Below are 22,547 nucleotides of genomic sequence, written 5' to 3' on the forward strand. Positions count from 1 at the left end.
TCCTAGCACTTTGGGAGGCCGAGGCAGGCAGGTCACAACATTAGGAGTTTGAAACCAGCCTGGCCAACATGGTAAGACCCCGTATCTACCAAAAATACAAAAAAAAAATTAGACAGGTGTGGTGGTACTAGGGAAGCTGAGATGGGAGGATCACTTGATCCTGGGAGGCAGAGGTTGCAGTCAGCTGAGATGGTGCCACTGCACTCCAGCCTGGGTGAGAGAGTGTGAATCCATCTCAAAAAATAAAATAAAACTAAAAACTAGCTACAGGATTGGATGTATAACTGGGTACATAATCCATAACAGCACATATTTCAAGGCATCAGATTTGGCTTTAGAATGCATGTTTTTGGAAAATAGCAGAGATTTGTCTTCTTTGGCTGTATCTGTGTAACAGTGTTCTTTCATGAAGTCCACATAATGCTACCTGGAATTAAAAGAAAAGAGACAGTCCAATCTTGGATAAGTAGTAGCTATCAATGGATTAATTTTAAAAAAGAGCTGTGATATAACTTGAAGAGTTTCAGATCCTGAGACTTCAATAATCCAATCCCTTACCTGTTCCCAATTACAGACTAGATCCTTGACCTGGTTGGCAGATGCAGTGCTGGTAGACTATAGAGACGGTATCCTAAACATTTTTCCCAGAGAATAACTGGAGAATAATATATAATATTATATTATCAAGCATTAAGGGATGAGATACAGAGATCAATGAAGTGAGATGCTATGGTTTAGATGTGTGTCCCCTCCAAATTTCATGTCGAAATGTGACCTCTACTGTTAAAGGTGGGCCTAGTGGGAGGTGCACTGGGTCATGGGACAGATCCATCATGAATGGCTTGGTGCCATCCCCATGGTAATAAGTGAGGTCTCCGTGGTAGTTCACACAAGAGTTGGTTGTTTAAAAGAGCCTGGCATCTCTCTCTTGCTCCCTTTTTTGCCATGTGATATGCTGGCTCCTTGTCGCCTTCTGCCATGATTGTAAGCTTCCTGAGACCCTTACCAGAAGCAGATGCTAGCACTATGCTTCATGTACAGCTTGCAGAACTATGAGCCAAATAAACCCCATTTCTTTATACATTACCTAGTCTCAGGTATTCTTTTATAGCAACACAAATGAACTAACACAGAAAATTAGTACTGACGAGTGGGGCACTGCTATAAAGATAACTGAAGATGTAGAAGTGGTTTTGGAGCTGGGTAAGAGCAGAGGCTGGAAGAGTTTGAAAGCTCAGAAGATGACAGGAAGATGAGGGAAAGTTTGGAACTTCTTAGAAACTGGTTAAATGGTTGTGACTAAAATGCTGACAGAAATATGGACAGTGAAAGGCTGACAAAGTCTCAGATGATATTGAGGAATTTATTGGAAACTGGAGTAAAGGTCACCCTTTTTATGTCCCCGCAAGGATTCTGGCTGCACTGTGTCCATGCCCTAGGGCAAGCTTGTCTAACCTGTAGTCTGTGGGCCACTTGTGGCCCAGAACAGCTTTGAATGCTGCCCAACACAAATTTGTACATTTTCTTAAAACATGGAGACATTTTTGCAATTTTTTTTTAAAGCTCATGAGCTATTGTTAGTGTTAGTATATTTTATGTGTGGCCCAAGACAGTTCTTCCAATGTGTCCCAAGGAAGCCAAAAGATTGGACACCTTTGCCCTTAGGATCTGTGGAAGTTTGAATTTAAGAGTGATAACCCAGGTCATCACTTTTTCATTTCGCTATCTAGCGAAAGAAGTTTCTAAGCAGCAAATCGTTCAAGAAGTGGCATGGCTATCATCAGATATGGGAGCAAAGAAATGACTTAAACTTGGAACTTATATGTAAAAAGAAAGCAGATGCTGGCACTATGCTTCATGTAGAGCTTGCAGAACTATGAGCCAAATCAACTTCTTTTCTTTATAAAGAAGGCTTGTGGTCATTTCTTTTAGTCTCAGGTCTACCTGAGTCTTACACAGTCTCAGGTATTCCTTTATAGATACACAGACTAACAGTGGAAATGAAATGAGTTTGAGCAACAGGGGAAACGTAAATGGAACTCAAAACTGTGTGTGGTAGGCAAAAAGTAGTAGCAGAATATTCTAGTTCACATCTCTTTTAACCATTTATATAGATATGAAAATTGCCAAAAATATCAGTCCAAGTGATTTTTTTCACTACTGGTAGTTTTAAATCTTTTACAGTATGATTAAAATGAAAAGTCTAATACTAATTACATTTGCCCTGGAAAATTATACACATTTCACAGAATTCCTAGTGGAAATGGGTAAAAGGTACTTGGCAACAAATAAGGAAATTGAGCAATATTTTAACTTCTGGGTTTGTAAAATTCAGATATGGAAAAGTTAGAGACATTGGAACTATGTAACAATAACCCTTGAAAAGTTTCCATAAAATACTGTGAAATGCTTACCAATTTTCAGGGAAAATACATCAAATGAGTAAGTGGTTTGACAAGTTTTCACTTCCTAAAATATGGAATTCTTATTGATGCAGGACAGAAAGCTATTCCCATTAGCATGCAAAGTTCTTAGAGTCACATTGAGAATCTTGTCTCTCAAAGCCAGATGTATTCCTTCTCTTTCAAATGCTTTTATCCTTATCCAAAGATGTACTGTGACTACAGGCAAACTGTTGATTCAAAGTTAGTAAAATGCAACAATACTCTCACAAGACAGAACTGTTAAGAAAATACAACCTAATTTAAAAAAATGAAAAAACAAAGAAATGAAAGAAAACATAAATATCTTTAACTTGCTCTGATATTGACAAGGGAAATAATGCTTATGATTATCTAAGTAAAGTTAATTCCAATCAAATCAAGTCAGTTTGCAGGTGACTCAATCATTTCTGCATCTTTGATGCTATGGAAAGTATTAGGCATTCAATAAGATTTTAAAAATACTACCTACAAGCTAAGAGCTCAAAGCATCTGTCAGATATAAACTTACTGGGTAACTCAAAAAAAAAAAAATGCTCTTGGAATTGAGTGGGAGGTAAGAAAGGACAGTTATCCTTAAAACAACAACCTGCTGTTTAGTATCTTTCTTTCTTTTTTTTTTTTAGATGGAGTCTCACTCTGTTGCGCAGTGGAGAGTGCAGTGGCGCGATCTTGGCTCACTGCAACCTCTGCCTCCTTGGTTCAAGCGATTCTCCCGCCTCAGCCTCCCAAGTAGCTGGGATCATAGGCACCCGCTATCATGCCCGACTAATTTTTGTATTTTGTAGTAGAGATAGGGTTTCACCATGTTGGCCAGGCTGGTCTTGAACCCCTGACCTCAGGTGATCCACCCGCCTCGGCCTCCCAAAGTGCTAGGATTACAGGCATGAGCCGCCGCGCCCGGCCTGTTTAATATCTTTCATGAAAAAACCGGTACTTGCCACCAACACCACATAGTTAATTAGAAAAACATTAAGTTGAGAATAAAACACATACACCCCCACCCATCCCTTGCTTCAAGTACATTCACTTCACATAAATTTTAAGATGCCAGGGACCCTGAGGAAGAAATATTTCTAGGAAGACTAAAAGAGATGACTGCAAGCCTGCGAAAGGGGGCTGAAGGATGGTAAGAAAAGAGAATATGTGAGCATCTCCCATTGCCATGTACCATGCTGACTGATTTGTTACCTTGGATAATGCTCACAAATACTTCATGGAATAAATATCTAAATTTTGACAGGAAGGCAATATGATAAATGAGTTAAGAGCTAGGCTTTAAAGGCAGATTGCCTAGGTTCAAATTCTGGTTTTACCAATAACTGTGTCCCCTTGAGCAAACTTAACTTCTGTGCCTCAATTTTTCCATCTGATATAAACTTACTGGGTAGCTCAAAAACAAACAAACAAAAAAAACATGCTCTTGGAATTGAGTGGGAGGTAAGAAAGGACAGTTATCCTTTCTACATAATAATTATTAGTTGTTATGAATGAAGACACAGTTAGGCCAGGTGACTTTCCCCAAAACACATTCTTTTTAAATGGCAGTGCTGAGATTTGGACTAATAGAATTGAGGTAGGAGGTAAGAAGCTTAGGTTAGGTATCCTTAAAAATCACAAAAATCAAGTAAAATTAGTTTATGTTTGGGACACCAAAGTATTTTCTGCATATACCCAGTTCTATGCTTTTGTACATTGTTTTTACTTATTTTCGTATCTCAGTAAAGCATTCCTTTAAAAATCTTCAAATGTTGTTTTGGGTGAATTCTGTTTTTCTATACTTTGAGTGTGACAAGTTTGGAGGCAGGAAGGGAGACAGTGGAGTCCTTCCTCATGGTTCCACTGTACCCCTTTGATATCAGATGAAGAAAAATTAACAGAAGGTAGGGCAGAAGGCAGTTGAGTATGGAAACTATAAAAGAACAGAGAAGGTACCAGCCAGGAAAACTGAAGCCTCTAGCCAGATGGATTTTCTTTTCTTTTCTTTTTTTTTTTAAATCCACCCAATTAATTTCCATACTGAGCAAAGAGGGTTATCAGTCTTTTAGCAAAGCCATGGAACTGAATCATCCATTCTCCAGATAGCACAACTGCTGATGCTGCACGTCTAACTGGCAAAACAAGCAAATGCTTTTTAAAAAGCAAAGATATCCATTTTTGTTAGGCAATTCCAATGCCCTACATGTTTCTGTTTCATTATCTAAAGGAGTATTTTAATAATTTAAACAAAGCAGGCACTTTGAATATTTTGTCAAAGGATGACAAAAATTACAATAAAACTATCTGATTAGTTATGCAAATGCAAATGCAAATGCAAAGCATCGGACTAAAAGAGATGCCAAACTGGCTTGTTTCAGGCAGAGGTGATGTGTTGAAATAAATGTTTTAACATAGCTGACACTGGTGAGACAAAAATATACCACCATATCTGTAAATCATGAAACCCAAATGTAACTTTTGGAACAAGACTAATTTTTCCACATCAGAAAATATTAAACCACACTATCATACCTGGTATCAATTTTATCTTGAAACCATTCGCTGTAAGACGAGGATCAGACAGGTAAGTTGATCCACTGTATCTTTGGTCATCTGCTGTCATTTTACATAAAACGTCTAAATAATGAGATCCATTAAAAAGACTGAAAAAGAAATTATGACCCTTTAACTTATTAAAAACACAAAATAAGAGGGTTTATGGGAAAAAGTTAATCCTAGGGCCCTTTGACAAGTGTTATCATCATTAACCAAAATACAAAGGTATAAGTAACTCTATGAGAAACCACTGTTTTACATTTCTGTTAATATTTTATAAAATACTTACTGCACACAGTATACAGAAAGGAGGAACAGAAAGAAGACAGTCTGTCTTCTAGAATGTTACATATTGAATGTGGAAATTTAAAAATGGCTCTCTCTAAATATAATACAAATTAAAACTTTATAAATAATTTCATTTTATTCCTTCAAAACAAACACAATAATACACTGTCAAGTCAGGTGGTCCATCCTTGCCAAATTTTCAATTGCTATTCAAAGTTTCTTCTGTAACAAAAAGATAAACATGTATCTCTTTCTTCTAGGAACTAATAAATTAATCAATTTAGAGTTTGGGAGAGCTTCCTTCAGTCTACTGCAGGTCTGGCATGTTTCCCAAAGGTGGTATATGAAATGATTCTGAGTGGTGTAAAAATTTGAGGAAGCCAAAGGTTATCTAGGGTACAAATCAACCGCACATATTGGTTTTAGGCTTGGTCGGGATGTGTTAGTCATTGCAAAAAGGTGTCTGTTGGGGTTGACATGAATAGTTACCATTTTGCCACTCCTTCAATGAATATTTGAGTGCCCACCCTGTGGCAGATACTGTCCTAGGTATGCAAGGCACTGTTCTGTATTCCAGTACACTGATGTCTTTGCTTATCAGCTCTGAATGGTTGAAGACCCCAATGGCTGTGGGAGCTGATATAATAGAGAAGAGCTTTGGCTACATATCACATGTACTCTGCTTCATCTAACCAATATCCTAAAAATCGATCTGAGAGACAGTAGGGATGGTGGTGGTGGTGATGATTATGACACTGTATAGCAATTAATGGTGCAGACTCCACAGTTAAACTGTCTAGACTGTAATCTTGGACATACGGCTTATTTACTGTCTATGTGGGCCTAGGTAAGTTATTTAACTATTACATTTCACTTTCCTCAACTATAAAATGTGAATGATATTATCTACCTCATAAAGTTGATGTGAAGATCATGAAAAAACTTTGCCAAGTTCCTATCATATAGTAAATGTTCAATAAATATTAGCCATCATTAAGGTTATCATTATTAAGCCCTTACTTTATACTTGATAGAAACCTAAATTATTCCATTCAGAGGTAAGTTACACAAATAGCATTAGAACTCTGGCAAGAAAACTAAGCCCAACCTACAATTACCCTGTCCACATTGTTGCATTGTGGGATAAATTAGTCTATGACTCAGTTTTGAAAAACTTACATCATTAACTGTGATGGGGATGCCACATTCCAAAAGGAAGAAAAACTATTTTGAATTAATCTTTATTCCTGTTTATGCTCAATTAAGAAAGATATTTTTTCAGGCCAATATGGTCCCAAAATAATAGTTTTTTTTTTTTTTTTTTTGAGGCGGAGTCTCACTCTGTCGCCCGGACTGGAGTGCAGTGGCCGGATCTCAGCTCACTGCAAGCTCCGCCTCCTGGGTTTACGCCATTCTCCTGCCTCAGCCTCCCTAGTAGCTGGGACTACAGGCGCCCGCCACCTCGCCCGGCTAGTTTTTGTATTTTTAGTAGAGACGGGGTTTCACAGTGTTAGCCAGGATGGTCTCGATCTCCTGACCTCGTGATCCGCCCGTCTCGGCCACCCAAAGTGCTGGGATTACAGGCTTGAGCCACCGCGCCCGGCCCAAAATAATGGTTTTTAATGTATTTGTTTTTTGAAGAACAGAACATCACACAGAAAAATTTTTTTTTTTTTTTTGAGACGGAGTCTTGCTCTGCTGCCCAGGCGGGGGTGCAGTGGCCGGATCTCAGCTCACTGCAAGCTCCGCCTCCCAGGTTCACGCCATTCTCCTGTCTCAGCCTCCCGAGTAGCTGGGACTACAGGCGCCCGCCTCATCGCCCGGCTAGTTTTTTGTATTTTTTAGTAGAGACGGGGTTTCACCGTATTAGCCAGGATGGTCTCGATCTCCTGACCTCGTGATCTGCCTGTCTCGGCCTCCCAAAGTGCTGGGATTACAGGCTTGAGCCACTGCGCCCGGCGACAAAAATATTTTTAAAAACCTGTAATTTGAAAAAGTGCAAAAATATTTTTGAAATTTAAATGAAGCTTACAAATGCCATTCAGAAAAGCAGTCAAGTCTAAAAATTCAGATGTATCCCAGCTCTTTTTTAGGGAAGAGAAAAGCACCATCAGGTGTTTAAACTGTTTGAATGTAGCCTAAGGTACTATTTTCTAATTGTTCCTCTGACAGTTTCCTAAGCCAATCTCAAGAGAATACTATGAAAGATACTGGATTTTGGTTAATGTGGTTGCTGTTTCCTTATTTAAAAAGACAGACTTAACAGATGTTTTTCTGTATTCTGTCCCTGTTTTTTTCTCCTCCAATGATGGCAGTGTCATTAACAAGAGTTTCAACACATTTTATAAATGATTTCTGCTTTATTCTTGGAAGTTCTGAAACAGAGTTATCTAATGATGTGTCCTAGGGAACAAATTATATCTTTTTAAACTTCAGGTTTTTATTATTTTTGTCATAATTCTGTTCCACTCGTGTCTGACAGAAAAAGAAATATTAAGTTAAAAAAGGGAAATGTTAGTAGGTTAGTTGTTATTTATTTTTTAATCTTTAAATTTTTTTTTCTCTCCCCAGGCTTTGTCATCCAAGGTTATTTTTACAGAAAGCAATTTAATCATATAAACCAGGAAAAGGAAATACCCTATATTACAACCAATATAAAATTATTTCAGGCAAAAATCATCAATGAATGGCACCATTACATGGAAAGGTTGATGAGAAACTTTCCAGTGAAAGACAGGCTGTCATTAGCTGAATCTAGTGATAGTGCCTTTTGATGTGATGAAATATGAAGCACATAGCCAACCTATTAAGTAGATTCATCAGAAAGTAGAATCTAAATCTATTCAGTCCTCCTGAGCTAACCCCCAATTAAACATGGGAGAGAGAAGCTTAACACCATAAGAAAGCAAATACAGACAACAGAACATTCCACTGAACAAATGACTCAGTAGCTACAATAATAGAGTGATTTTTAAGATATATAAACAAGATAACCAAATGCAGTATGTGGACCTTGTTTAGATATAAATTAAATGTAAATTTTTTTTAAAACTGGAAAAAAGATATTTTGAGATAATGAGGAACAATTACAAGGAATTATTATTATTTAAGGTATGAAAAAGGTATTATGGTTAGGTGAGAAAACAGCCATTTTTTGAAAGAGATATATTGAAAGATGTAGGAAGGGGAATTGTTCTAAACTACTTTGGCAAAGGAAAGAAAATGTACGTTTATATACTGTATAGAAAGGTAAAGCAAATGTGGCAAAGTCTTGGATAATTACTGATAAAGGTATGCATCGTATACTTCTATTTTATTATGTGTTTGAAAATGTTAAAACAATGAGTACATGATGGAATAAAGTCATGGCAATCTAATTTCAAAATTACCCTAGAGAAGTCACTAATGTACAAGAGAAATGAGCTTAATATTTATTAAATGTAGAAGTGAACTATCCAGAGTATTCTAATATTATTTATAAACAATTCCATTAAAGATTAGAAATCAAATATATATATATATTTTTTAATTTTTATTTATTTTAATTAAAAAAAAATTTTTTTTTTTTGACACAGACTCTTGCTCTGTCACCCAGGCTCGAGTGCAATGGCACCGCCTCAGCTCACTGCAACCTCCACTTCCCAGGTTCAAGCGATTCTCCTGCCTCAGCCTCCCAAGTAGCTGGGACTACCGGTGCATGCCAACATACCCGGCTAATTCTTGTATTTTTAGTAGAGACAGGGTTTCACCATGTCGGCCAGGCTGGTCTCGAACTCCTGACCTCGTGATCCACCCACCTCGGCCTCCCAAAGTGCTGGGATTACAGGCGTGAGCCACCGTGCCCGGCCTAGAAATCACATTTTTAAAAGATTAAAATAAATAAATAAATACCACTAATCCTTACTAGGAACCATTCTCAACCTTCTACCTTCAATTTCTAATCTAGTATGAACTATTATAATAAATATTTTTACATTTAAAAAAGATTGTATCATCATACCTCTCTGTTAACATAATTGGCTTTTCCAGTGGCTCTGCAGGAAGTTTATGATTCTCAAGAAGTCTTTTAAATAGCAGGGCTTCTTCTACTCTATATGGATTTAATAACATTACCTCTGTTTTGGATGTCATTAGCCATGCATCAGGAAACCTGAGATTGTGGATCAAGCAAGGTTCATCCTTCTCTTCTAAGTCAACTTTGTTTTGTTTCTCAAAATTTATTTTTAAGTCTTTCATAGAAAAGGGGATCTGTACCATTTTAATATTTTGACTCCTTTTTTCAATTTGGGACTGAAGGAGTTCATCAAGTTTTGGTTGATTAGATAATGAGGTTTTCAACTTGTGCTTCTGGGCCAAATTCCATGCACTGGTGGGTTTTATCTTTTTTCTGCCATCTTTTAATGATATTTGTGACTCCTGTTCAATGGCTCTCTTCATTTGACTATTGTATCGTTCCAAGTCTTTAGTAGCCTTCTCTTCATATCTAAGAACAGAAATAAAATAGAATTAATGAGATCATAATCAGAAATATATTAACCATCTGAATTTTATAAAACTAAAGAACTGGTATTCCAGGTATAATAATGACAAAGGAACATGTATTAGACTAACTCCTCAATATAACTATGATAAACACTGAACAAAATAAAAAAATCAGTTATTGGCCAGGCATAGTGATGGTTCACGCCTGTAATCACAGCACTTTGGGAGGCCGAGGCGGGCAGATCACCTGACGTCAGGAGTTTAAGACTAGCCTGGTCAAAATGGTGAAACGTTGTCTCTACTAAAAACACAAATGTTAGCCAGCCATGTTGGTGTGCACCTGTAGTCCCAGCTACTTGGAAGGCTGAGGCATGAGAATTGTTTGAACCCAGGAGGCAGAAGTTGCAATGAACCGAGATGGCGCCGCTGCACTCCAACCTGGGCGACAGAGCGAGACTGTCTCAAAAAAAAAAAAAAGAAAAAGAAAAAAGAAAACAACAAACAAGTACACAAACAAACAAAAACCCCTCAATTATTTAAAGTAGGCACTGAAGAACAGCCAAAAGCAGGAAGAAATTAGAATGGATTCACTCCTTGGGGAGTGAAAAAAGAGACAAGAGTCCCACATTTATAGGACTTCTAACCAGAGGGCAGTCCTCAGTATTAAGGGGGACTAGGGTGGTCAGACTCAATCAGAAAGTTACACTCTTATTAGCCTGAGTCACCAGGACACAGAGCTATCTGCTTCCAGCACAACTGAAAATTGAGAAAGGAAATCCCAGAAAATTCCATGTGTGGGAACCCAAAGAAAAACAACCATTAGAAGGCTAAATGAGCTGAACAGAGATTTCAGCTGCTGCCCATTGCAAGGGAAACGTTTGGAATCTGAATTCCACAGTTTCATGGCCTGGTAAACACTTTGGGCTTTCAATTAAAACTGGAAGAGGGCCACATCTTAGGATAAAAAACCTATGTCCTAAACTAAGGAAGTTGCCCTGGGACCAAGAACAAAATTGAAACAGCTTCTCCTTAACAAAGTATAAAACAAAACCTCCATAAGCTCAAGGTGATCTGTTAGTAATTTAAATACCTGGTAGAACAAAAATCAGCACTTTTCAGAAGAGGATAACAGAATCTAGAATTTTAAGCATACCACCCACAATGCCTGCTATACAATCAAAAGTTACCACTCTAACAAATAAAACAAGAAAATGTGAGTCATGGTCAAAAGAAAAAGTGGTCAGTAGAAGCCAACCTCAAGATGACCCAGATGTCAATATTACCAAAAAAAACACTTAAAAACAGATTTAATAAATGTTTAAGGTATTAAAAGATTATCATGAGAGACTAGAAGGGGGAATCTCAACAGATTAGTGGAAATTATACAAAAAAAACCAATGGAAATTCTAGACCTAAAAAATACAGTAACAGAAATTAAATATTCACTGGGTAGGCTTAACAGCAGATAAAAAGATGGCAAAAGAAAGAGTCAGTAATGCTGAAGACAGATCAACAGAAATGATAAAATGTGTTGTTTTCACAGAAAAGTGAAGACAACTGGAAAAGCATTGCAGTGACCTAAGGCAAAACAAACAATCTAATATATATGTCATGGGAGTCCCAGATAAACAATGGAAAACTGGGAAAGAAAATAAAATGTGAAGAAATTAGGGTTAAAAATCAGCAAACTTGGAGAAATACAATTTACAGATGCAAGAAGGTCAGCAAACCTCCCAAGAGAATAAATGCAAAGAAATTCACAGGTAGGTATATTACATTCAACCGCTGAAAACCAAAGGTTAAGATAAAATCCCGAAAATAGGAAAAAAACAGTACAAAGAGGAAACAGCAAAAATAATGGATATCATAAAGAGCAATGCAGAGGCAGATGACAGTGAAATCTTTTTTTTTTGAGACAGAGTCTCCCTCTGTCCTCTAGGCTAGAGTGCAGTGACACGACTTCAGCTCACTGCAACCTCTGCCTCCCAGGTTCTAAGCGATTCTCCTGCCTCAGCCTCCAGAGTAGCTGGAATTAGAGGCGTGCACAGCCACCCCCAGCTAATTATGTATTTTTAGTAGAGAGGGGGTTTCACCATGTTGGCCAGGCTGGTCTCAAACTTCTGACTTCAGGTGATCCATCTGCCTCCGCCTCCCAAAGTGCTGGCATTACAGGCATGAGCCACTGCGCCTGGTCAACAGTGAAATCTTTTAAGTGGCAAAAGAACCCAGAATCCAGCTATATCATTAAAAAAAAGTCCTTCAAAAATGAAGATGAAATAGACGTTTTCAGATTAAGATGAGAATTAGTTGCCAGTACGTGTGCACAATTAAGGAGAGTGACACCAAATATAAGTGAAATTATACTTACAGGGTTTTTACATTTTATTAACTCCAAGTAGATTATGATAAGGATGCATAATGTAATCACAAAAGCAAAAACTAATGGAAACTCAATAAAGAAATTAAAATTAGATACTGAAATATATTCTTTTAACCCTAAAGGGCTCCTCTCCCCCCCAAAAAGGAGGAACAAAAGAACAAAATGGAGATAGGACAAACAGAAAACAAACAGGAAAATGGCAGACCGTATAAATTATTATATTACATGGACTAAATATTGCAATTCAAAGGCATAGATTATCAAACTGAATTTAAAAAGTAACACCTAACTTTGTCTACAAGCATTACATTTTAAATATAAAGATGGGGTAGTCTAAAAGACTGGAAAAAAGATATACCATGCAAATAGTAAGCATAAGAAGCCAGAGTGGCAGGCAACAGTATATACTCCTCCCTCAGTAACTGACAGAACTAGAGACCCTCCTCAAAAAAAAAAAAAAAAAAAAAAAAATCCTCAAAGCTATAGAAGATTTTAGCAATATTATCAACTACTTAATACTTAACTGACATTTTGGAACACTACCATCTAGCAACTGGAGAATCCTGATTCTTTTTAAGTGAACATGGAACATTTGTTGAGATAGAACATACACTGGGCTTTAATTCTCATTACTTTTCAAAAGATTGAAATCTAACTTAGCATTTTCTCTATCCATGAAACACTTAAATTAGAAATAAAATATCCGGAAAAGCCCCAAATATTTGGAAAGTAAACAACACAATTTTACTCATAATAGCCCCAAACTGGAAACAACCCAAATGTCCATCAACTGGAGACTGAACAAACATATTTTGGTATATTTATACAACTGAATATTACTCTTTGATTTAAAAAAATAAAAATAAAAAGAAGAAGAACTACACTGGCTGAGAGGTGGCATGAGGAACCATTCTGGGATGATGGAGATGTTCTCTATTTTGTCTGGGGTGATGTTTATGTGTGTGTAGACATGTATGAAAATACACCAAATTACACCGTTAACATCTCTGCAATTCACATTAGGTAAATTTTACCCAGTTAAAAAAAAAAAAATTTAAGAAAGCGTTGAGCCACAAGCAATCAGAATTTCTAAGAGAGGATGAATAAAGAAATGGATTAATTCTAGATCTGAAGAGTTCCTTATAAATCTTCTTTAACATCAACATAGAATAAACAATTCCCGAATAACACAAAAGAAAATTTATGTATATAATACTTCATTTAGTAACTGCTAGTGAAATTATAGTCACTACAATAACCACAAAACAGAAAGTATGTGATTAGTTAATTGTTAATATTTTTATTCTCATTTTAGTCATCAATGAAAAGATACATTTGGATAAACTAAACACACCCAAACCATCGAATTTAACTCAATTTCAATGGTACAAAATAATGGATGTTTGAAAAATTATACTTGATAGATTCTAAGAACTCAAGAATAAAAAAAAAAATTACACTGGGTAGAAAGTTAAGAGATCTTTTTGTCAACAATATGAGAAAAATGAAACTTCCGGGGCCAAAGACCTAGCACAGCGGTTATGTCACCCCTTTTCTTAAAAAGTGATACCTGGATCCCACCCTCAGAGCTTTTAATTCTCTAGGCCTAGGTTGAGATTGGGCAGCTCTGTTTTCACAGAGCTCCACAGGTTATTCCAGTACATACCCAGAATTGGAAACTACTGCTATTTGTTCAGCAAAGTGTGTTGATTAAGCACACAGAGTCTGAAGACAGCCTGGCTTGGTTCTGCCACTTAGTAGTTCTGTAAACCTATGAAAATTATTTAATCTTTCTGTGTCTCATTATGTTCAACTGTAACATATGGATAATCTACATCTACTCAGTTTTGTTGTGAGAAATAAAATGAGTTAAAGTGTGCCAAGTACTTAAAATACTACTTAGCACAGAGTAAATGGTGATAAATGTTTTGCTGTCATTATTTTCTACCAAGAAACAAAAAAATCTCACAATGAAGGGGTGAGTAATGGTTGGAAATTAAGTAACTTTGCTAAAAGATTATTTTTTAAGAATGTTTTAAACTTGGGACTAGAGAATTAAGGTTATCTCTAGTCTCATGCTCTTAAAACACTAACTGAATTTTATTTTATATATATATAATAATCTCAAGGAAAACTATGGAATGTGAAGAAATAAAAATATTATTGAGAGAACAGTGCTGTTAAAAGTGAGATTTAAGAGACAGGAGATCACAGCATGGCATGTAATTTGTGCTCGGTACCTGTCTGCTGAATGAAGAAATGTTATCTGAATAAGATTATTAAAAAAAGACCTTGTTTCATTGTAAACTACATTAAAAAATGGCTCCTTTGGTTACTTACCATGCCATATTCACAATTTTAAAGTTATTTTCTACTTAGAATCTGAGGTTCTGGAATAGCTATATAAAACACATGATTTTCAATAGTTTACTTTCAACAGGTCCTAGAAATAGTATTTTTAGCTCTTAGACATTCAAATTAAAGATTTTTCCTGTGCGGTGGTAAAATGAGTTGAAAACAAAGGTCACCATTTGTCATTAATTATAATGTGCAAATTTTCACATATGGTACTCATCTTTGGGAAATATAAAAAGTTATGTCCAAAGGAATATTAAGTAAATGTTAAGTAAAAGCAGCTGCTACCATTGTACTTAATGTCAAGAAGGGATTTAGTAACTTGAATGGAAAATATCCATCCTGATTTGACCAGAAGTCAATTCAAATAATGTTCTCATGATTAAATACTGCATTTAGTTATAAAATTTATCATTTTCATAATCCCCTAATTGCAATATTTTTCTTAAATAGCAATATATTCATAAATACTGCAAATGAAAAGCTCAAGCCAACGTCAACTGAGACCCCAGTGGTAGGGCAGATGGCCCAAATCTGGATTTTAATCCACTAGAAGAAAGGTGAGGAAGGAAAAAAACAAACAAACAAAAACTCCAGAAAGGAAGAACTAAAACAATGGAAGTAACCCCGACTCCAAAATCTGTCCCAAGCTCTCATCAGAATTTTTTTTTTTTTTTTTTTTTTGAGACACAGTCTCACTCTGTCGCCCAGGCTGGAGTGCAGTGGCCTGATCTCGGCTCACTGCAAGCTCCCCCTCCCGGGTTTAAGCCATTCTCCTGCCTCAGCCTCCGGAGTAGCTGGGACTACAGGCGCCCGCCACCTCGCCCGGCTAGATTTTTTGTATTTTTTAGTAGAGATGGGGTTTCACCATGTTAGCCAGGATGGTCTCCATCTCCTGACCTCGGGATCCACCCGTCTCGGCCTCCCAAAGTGGAATTTTAATAACTGAACAATCCTGATCCTACTCCTTATTCAAACTCTTTGTTATAGCTTTGAGAATCTTCCATTATCCAGCCCCACCTTCCCCCAACTTTCTTTACACATACTCCCTCATATTCTGTTCCTGTCGTAGAATCTTAACTCCTTAATAACACCATGTTCCTTCTAGCTCCTGTTCCTCCAATCCACATACTGTTCCTCCAATCTACACAATTCCCTAAAATCCTTCTGGTTAATTTCTATGCAGGGAAGCATTACCTGTCCCACAGATAATATTAAGTCCAACTGCCAAGTTTTTCCCTAACTCCTTATATTTAAAACTTATGTCTTAAAGCTCATCACATTCTTGTTTAACTGAATCTTTCTTACTAGACTACACCATTCATGAGTTGGGAAAGTATGTTTTATTTGTGACTATCTAGAGTACATCAGGCCTTATACAGAAAACCCTTAATATTTCCTAGTTGAAGGAAGGGAAGGGAAAGGAGGGACAGAGAGAAGAAAGGAAAAGGAAAAAAGGAAGAAAAAAAGAAGGAAGAAAAGAATGGACTGAAGGTCTACAGAAGAGGAGTCTACTCTCATATCCCTTAATATATGTTAGAGAATTTAGTATCATGGAAAGAATGCCAAGATAAAGACAGGGAGAGAAGTGGTAGCTAGTATGATTCTTGGGTATTATAAAATTTTTGCTCTACCTTCTCACTAATCATGATACTAGACTCAACTGATCATGGTCCCAGAACCTGGCTCTGAAAGGTTCTACCACAGCACTCTGTGACATACAATAGAACTCTGATCCCAAGATACCTATATTTTCTTCATTGGTTTCTATTTCTGGCCTCCAAATTCAATTTAATCTTGCCTCAGCAAATAAAATATGTTCTTCTCAATAGAAAAATTCCCTTTCATAGATTAAAAATTGATCATACTGACATTGTGAGCAATCACTTACTATGTGTTAGTAATTATCCTGTATCATAACACACAATATATTATTTAATCCTCCCAACAATCCTTGAGAGACTGTCCACACTTTTTAATAAAAAGCTAACAAAGAACTGTGGTTAGAACCCAGGTGAAGCTTCAGAGGTCTTGACCATCAATGCCTCTTTTGTCTACTTTATGGCAATGTGAGAGAAAGTAAGCTTGATTCCAGAATATTACCTGGAATATTCTGGTAATTGATGGTAAATGGATTTTTAGATGAGGCCTATTAATCATAATCCTAGGAACCTGACACCTTGGGGCCCACAAGGAGAAACAATGCAGACATTCCCCAAAAGGCAACTGGAATTACCTGCTGTTGTGAGGCTGCAAAGGGACAGTCAGCAAGATAAGTTTCCATCATAAGCTTGTACACTGTCCCTATTTCCATGAGAACTTGAAATAACTATGATTTTTTTCTATTCTCAGACAATTCTCAGTTCATTTCCCTGGGCAATGCAATTCAACTTTTGAGGACTTACTGTATTTAAAAGTTAAGTTCCCTCACCTTTAAACTGCATAGTTGTGTCATTTAGGTAAAACTAAAGACAATCACAATTGTGTGAACCTTATTTGCATCATGATTCAAAACAAATCTTTAAAAATCTGACATTTACGAAACAATTATAAATTTGAACACTGAGTATTTGCTATATTAAGGAATCTATACCTTTAAAAAGTTATGACAATTTTATTACGGTTATGTTTAAAATATGAGTATCTTTATTTCTTAGAGATACATACTGAGATGATATGCCTATCATTTGCTTCAGAATAATAAAGAAAGGGAAAGAAAGTGAATGGAAGTATGGATGAAACAGGACTAACAGGACTGACCATGAGATGATGGGTGGTGAAATGGGGTAATGGCTTTATACTTCAAAATGTCTACTTTTGTGGATATTTCCAAAATAACAAAATACAATAACCATTCCCACTTAAAAAAAAAGGTGACAAAAAAGGCTGAAGAGAAAAGCTTTATGGGGGCTTTTCCTTTTGGTATTAACGGTGGTCTTTATCATTTTAAATTGATACTGTTTTTATAAGGCTGAATAAGCTAAGGAAAGAATGAAAAAAATTGGTCAAGTATCTAGGGAGTTTATCACCAAAAATAAACTCCAGATGATGGATTACCTTTAAAAATTTTCCCACACATTTGACATAATATTGAGATACTTAGATACCTGTATATGATTGGAGGTATAATTTTACTCTCATTTTCTGCTGGGTTAGATCACCAGAATGTAATATTTTGTGTTTATATTGTGTCCTAGTCAATTAAAAACATTCATTATATTATTTTGGAACATTTATTCAGATAATCTAATTTAAACATGGCAAGTACTATTTTAATCAAAGACAGATCAAATCACCTATTTACATAATAAAAATACCTACTATAGTTTATAAGTTATAATAAATAATACATCTTAGAAGCAAGCCTTAAGTTATACTGAATAGAAACAGTATGAATGAACAACACTAAATTGAATCGCCAATAATACAATATTTTTTGTGTTGTGCTACATATTTTGGAGACCAATTTAAGAAAGGGATTAGTTAAGATATTAAAAACACCAGTTATAACTGTTCCAATGCAAAAGCTTTTTAAAAAAGTTCTACAACAGAAAAGTCATTAAACATAAAACAAAAGAACATAATGGTGGTTTGAAATTGAGAAGATGAATGGAAAACCTTTAGCAAAAAACTTAGTAAATAAGAAAACAGTTAAGGCTTATATTAAAACAAACAAACAAACAAACAAAAAAAACAAAATAAAACAAGCCCCACCCCAACAAAAAACCTAAATTAGCAGAAAAAAAAGTGTTTAAAAAAGGTACTTTATCCAAGCCAAAGGTATTTTCCGATCTGCTTTTCCATAAATAAGAAGTGAAAAAAATTCTTTTTGAACAGTGAGTCATATAGAATGGAAATAGCTGAACATTCAGGTCACATGCAAGCTCTGGAAACTTACTTCAGTTTTTCGTCTTCACTCAATGTCTTCCACAGTTCTTCCATTTGTAGTGTTGCATCCTCTAAACTAGTCTTAGGATTTTCTATGAGAAACTGAGCACGATGATCTTGAACAAAAAGAGCACTTGCTGACATGGGTTTCTTGATTACTCGATTGCTAAGTAAATCATAAGCTGTAACTTTTCCAGATTTATTATCTATTACATTTGATTTTTTGTTACATAGATCTTCATTAAGATTCGTTTGTTCAGGGCTTGGATGATTATTATTACTTAGTTTACATGGTAAACTTTTTTCAGGCACTAAAATTTTCACAGGTTCAATATTCTCTCCCATTGAATTTTTAAGTATATTTCCCCTGCTCCACTCATCTGCAGAAATTTCCAAAGAGTTTTCAAGACCTGCTTCTTCCTCATTTTCCCCACTCTCAGCTATATGGTCTTTATTGTCATTTTCTGACTGGGTGTGCTTAACGGAATCTACAAAACAAGTTTTACTATATTCCGTCTGAGGGTTCTCCCATGATAAATTACTCATTGAAATGTCTTGAAATGCATTCTTAGTGTTTTTATCAGTGTTAGAAATTTCACTACTACAATGACCATAACCAAAGTCACCAGCACTTATCTGGTGATTTAAACAATCATCAGTGTTTTTTCCAGATTCATCATTATGTATATCATTTTGGAACGGAATGACTGAAGGATCAACATTTGAATAATTCTTTCCAGATGATTCCATTTTATTAAAAAGCACATCTGTTTCTGCTGTTTTACTAAGAACGATGTCAGCTGCGGAAACATCTGTTTCATTATTTTCATAAGAATTTGTACTAGGTAATGGTCCATAACAAGTCGTCATCAGATTTTCAAGAGCAATTAAAACAGATTCCTAAAAATACAAATTAACAAATGTTAGGGGAAATTATGAAAAAATAGACAAGATTTTAAATAATAAAAAAGAAAAATATAAACAAATTTTTTTAATATGAAAACAGGAATATATGTTTATAAATAGCGTAACAAAAAATTATCTGAAAAGAGTTACCTTATTTTGTAATAATACTTGACTTTTATCTGGTGTTAAATTTACATCAACATCAGCTGTAGGAACATCGATTTTCAGAAAGAAAATAGGATACAAACGAGTAGATTCCTTTAGGCATTTCAGATTGTAATGATGTCGGATTAACTAGAAATACATGTAATAAATAAAAGAAAAAATAACATGTAAATAAAGGAAATATCACCAAACTTAAGTACAATAAAAACAAGCAAATTCAACTGAGAAATTGAGTAGATGCAACTGCTTATTAGGAAAAGCATTATCATGGCTGGGCACAGTGGCTCATGCCTGTGATCCCAGCACTTTAGGAAGCCAAGGCAGGGGGATCACTTGAAGTCAGGAGTTCAAGACCAGCCTGGTCAATGTGGTGAAACCCCGTCTCTACTAAAAAGTAGAAAAATTAGCAGGGCATAATGGCAGGAACCTGTAATCCCAGATACTTGGGAGGATGAGGCAGGAGAATCTCTTGAACCTGGGAGACAGAGGTTGCAATGAGCCAAGATCATTCTACTGCACTCCAGCATGGGCAAAACAGCAAGTCTGCATCTCAAAAAACAAACAAACAAACAAACAAACCAAAAAAAGTGAAAAACATTATCTAAGTAGTAATACTCCTTTGGAGGCCTTGAACCTAAATGAAGCACAAACATTCATAACAAGTACAAACATGCAATGAAACTGGCTTAATAATTAAAAATCACAATGTCATGTAAGTTCTGAAGGCTTAGGGTTCAAATAAAAACTCTGGTGTGGTGGCTCTGGCTTGTAATCCCAGCACTTTGGGAGGCCGAGGCGGGCAGATCACTTAAGTACAGGAGCTCGAGATCAGCCTGGCCAAATGGTGAAACCCCATCTCTACTAAGACTACAAAAAAAATTAGCTGGGCATGGTGGCAGGTGCCTGTAATACCAGCTACTTGGGAGGCTGAGGCAGGAGAATTGCTTAAACCCAGGAGGCGGAGGTTGCAGTGAGTCAAGATCACACCACATGCCATTGCAATCCAGCCTGGAGAGCAAAACTCTCTCAGAAAAAAAAAAAAAAAAAAAAAGCAAAAAAACTACTAACTCTCCAACTCTTAATTTCCTGGCTATGTGGCCTAAGAGAAACATTGAACATTTGTTTCTTCATTATAAATGGGAATGATAATGCAGTCCAGAATTGCCGTGAAGAATAAGAGAGACATCACATGTCTTTTTATCATGCATAATGCTTAATAAATGATATTGTATTTCTTTTTCTTTTAGAGCAAACTCTTGGAAGTAGTCCTTGTTACAATGTGACAAATTTCCAATTCAAATAACTTTTTTTTCTAAAGCATATTACCTTTAAGATATCTTTTTGATGTACTGGTCGACTGTTTATGAAGATGAAACTTCTTTCTGGTGTTGAAAGACTAGTGAAAGAGTGGTCTGCATCACACTTTGGAAGAAATCCACTGAGATAAATCTATATAATAATTATAGAATATGCAATGTCAACAATGTAGTTCCATGGGTCTAGCTATATACACTTTGAAAGGTATAAAAAAAATTAAAAAACAGATTTTCATCTTAAGGTCTAAAAAGCCATATACTTCCTGATAACCACGTCTCAAGTATTAACTTTAAATAAAATAGTAAAGCATGCTACACTGGTGCTGTCTGCCTTTTTTGCAGTTCTAAGGAAAAACTGGCATTTATAAAATCTTCAAGAATGGTTATACTTTCAGATTATTTAACTGTCATGGGATGTACAGCATTCACTCTCTACTCAACCTTTTTCTGTCTTTTAAAAGTTTCTTTCCTCACATTGTGACTTTTCTCTGGCTGTTGTCCTTTTCTCTTTAACCATCTTTTCCTATAAAGAAGTTGCTGTTTCTATCTTCATTCTGAGTATGCTATATAAAGCCAATCGTACTGGGTTTTCATTTCTGAGTTAAAAAAAAAAAATCTTTTACTCTGTATTAACTTCCTCAGAGCTAAATACTGATTGCACTGTTGTACTTTAGCTTCATTTTTGTTTAGAAAACTCTTTCTATAAAAATTTTACTGGTTATTTATATGCTATCTTTCTCTACTTTACAAATGTATAAAGAGGAAAGAGAAAAGGATACTAGAAAAGAATACCAGAGAGAAGAGAAAGATATTGAAGGGATAGGAAGCAGAGAATATGCTCCCACTTTTATCTTTAGTTAACGAACACAGCTAAAGACAACATACTATACCGTTAAGAATATAAGACAGAGCCAGATTGACAAGGTTTGAATCCCAGTTCTACCACTAGCTATGTGATTTTTGTTAAATTATTTAAAATATAGGCTTAAAATCTCTTATCAGCAAAAAGTAGAACTAGATGTGTTATTAATCTGTCAAGGAACACTTTAGGTTGAGAAAAACAAGCAAGTCACTGGTGGTACTATTTTCAGTTAAGCAGGAACCGTGGGACTCCTTATTAACATAGCCTGTAAGCTGCCACCTATGTCTATGACTATCCCTGTCCTTGGAAATAAGTGTTTAAGGAGATGCATTACCAGTTTTAGAACACTAAGTGCATTATTGTCACAATGCCAAATTGTGCCAATTTGAAAAAATAAATTAATCTGTATAATCCATTATAAAATGATACTACTTAATTAACTGCAAAACTTCACAGCATTTAAAAATGGTTGTATAATTTACCAGGTAACATGAGACCCTTCTTAAAGCACCTGCTGGGCATCAGGGAGAGCCTGTTTAAGCCTCTGAAAGACTTATTGGGTTTGTGACTTTAAAAAAAGTCTGCCCTGAAAGGATAAGAATAAAGAATAAAATGAAGAAGAAATATGTAATATTGCTATTGATTTCCTTTCACACCATCGTGGTTGGCCACTGAATAATTACTATTCTAGATCTTGAGCTTTAAAAATGGTTTAGGATAATCTTAAGAACAAACTATGTTTAAGTTACATGGCAAAGTAAAATAAAACAGTAAAGTCTTATAAAATGCTGTAAAAAGTGAAAATCAGGCCAGTTCATGGAAAAGTAACTTGAGACACCAAATCAGTGCAACAAAATTAAAAATTAGGCAAGACTTTACAAAATTCTGTACCCAAGTATATTACTCAATTTCCTAAAAAGCAAAACAAA

General features: G+C 35.7%; 1 protein-coding gene across 10 annotated transcripts in view; it reads right to left on the minus strand.

Annotated features, from left to right (window-relative positions):
* PMS1 (PMS1 homolog 1, mismatch repair system component) overlaps window positions 1-22,547 on the minus strand; it is a 90,300-nt gene that overhangs the window by 3,117 nt on the left and 64,636 nt on the right. For 7 of the 10 annotated variants that reach the window (XM_033230870.1, XM_033230864.1, XM_033230865.1 and 4 more), the window contains 5 exons: window positions 20,767-20,889; window positions 19,426-19,569; window positions 18,380-19,269; window positions 9,265-9,747; window positions 4,953-5,083 (listed from right to left, as the gene is read on the minus strand). In XM_033230870.1, coding sequence (XP_033086761.1) covers window positions 4,953-5,083; window positions 9,265-9,747; window positions 18,380-19,269; window positions 19,426-19,569; window positions 20,767-20,889 — 1,771 coding nt within the window. Of the gene's footprint in view, window positions 1-165; window positions 428-4,952; window positions 5,084-9,264; window positions 9,748-18,379; window positions 19,270-19,425; window positions 19,570-20,766; window positions 20,890-22,547 lie in introns of those variants that run through there. The other 3 variants (XM_033230869.1, XR_004441660.1, XM_033230866.1) reach the window with 3 other exon arrangements.

The sequence above is a fragment of the Trachypithecus francoisi genome, unplaced genomic scaffold, assembly GCF_009764315.1.
Source record: "Trachypithecus francoisi isolate TF-2019V2 unplaced genomic scaffold, Tfra_2.0 Lachesis_group13, whole genome shotgun sequence".
NCBI lineage: Eukaryota > Metazoa > Chordata > Mammalia > Primates > Cercopithecidae > Trachypithecus > Trachypithecus francoisi.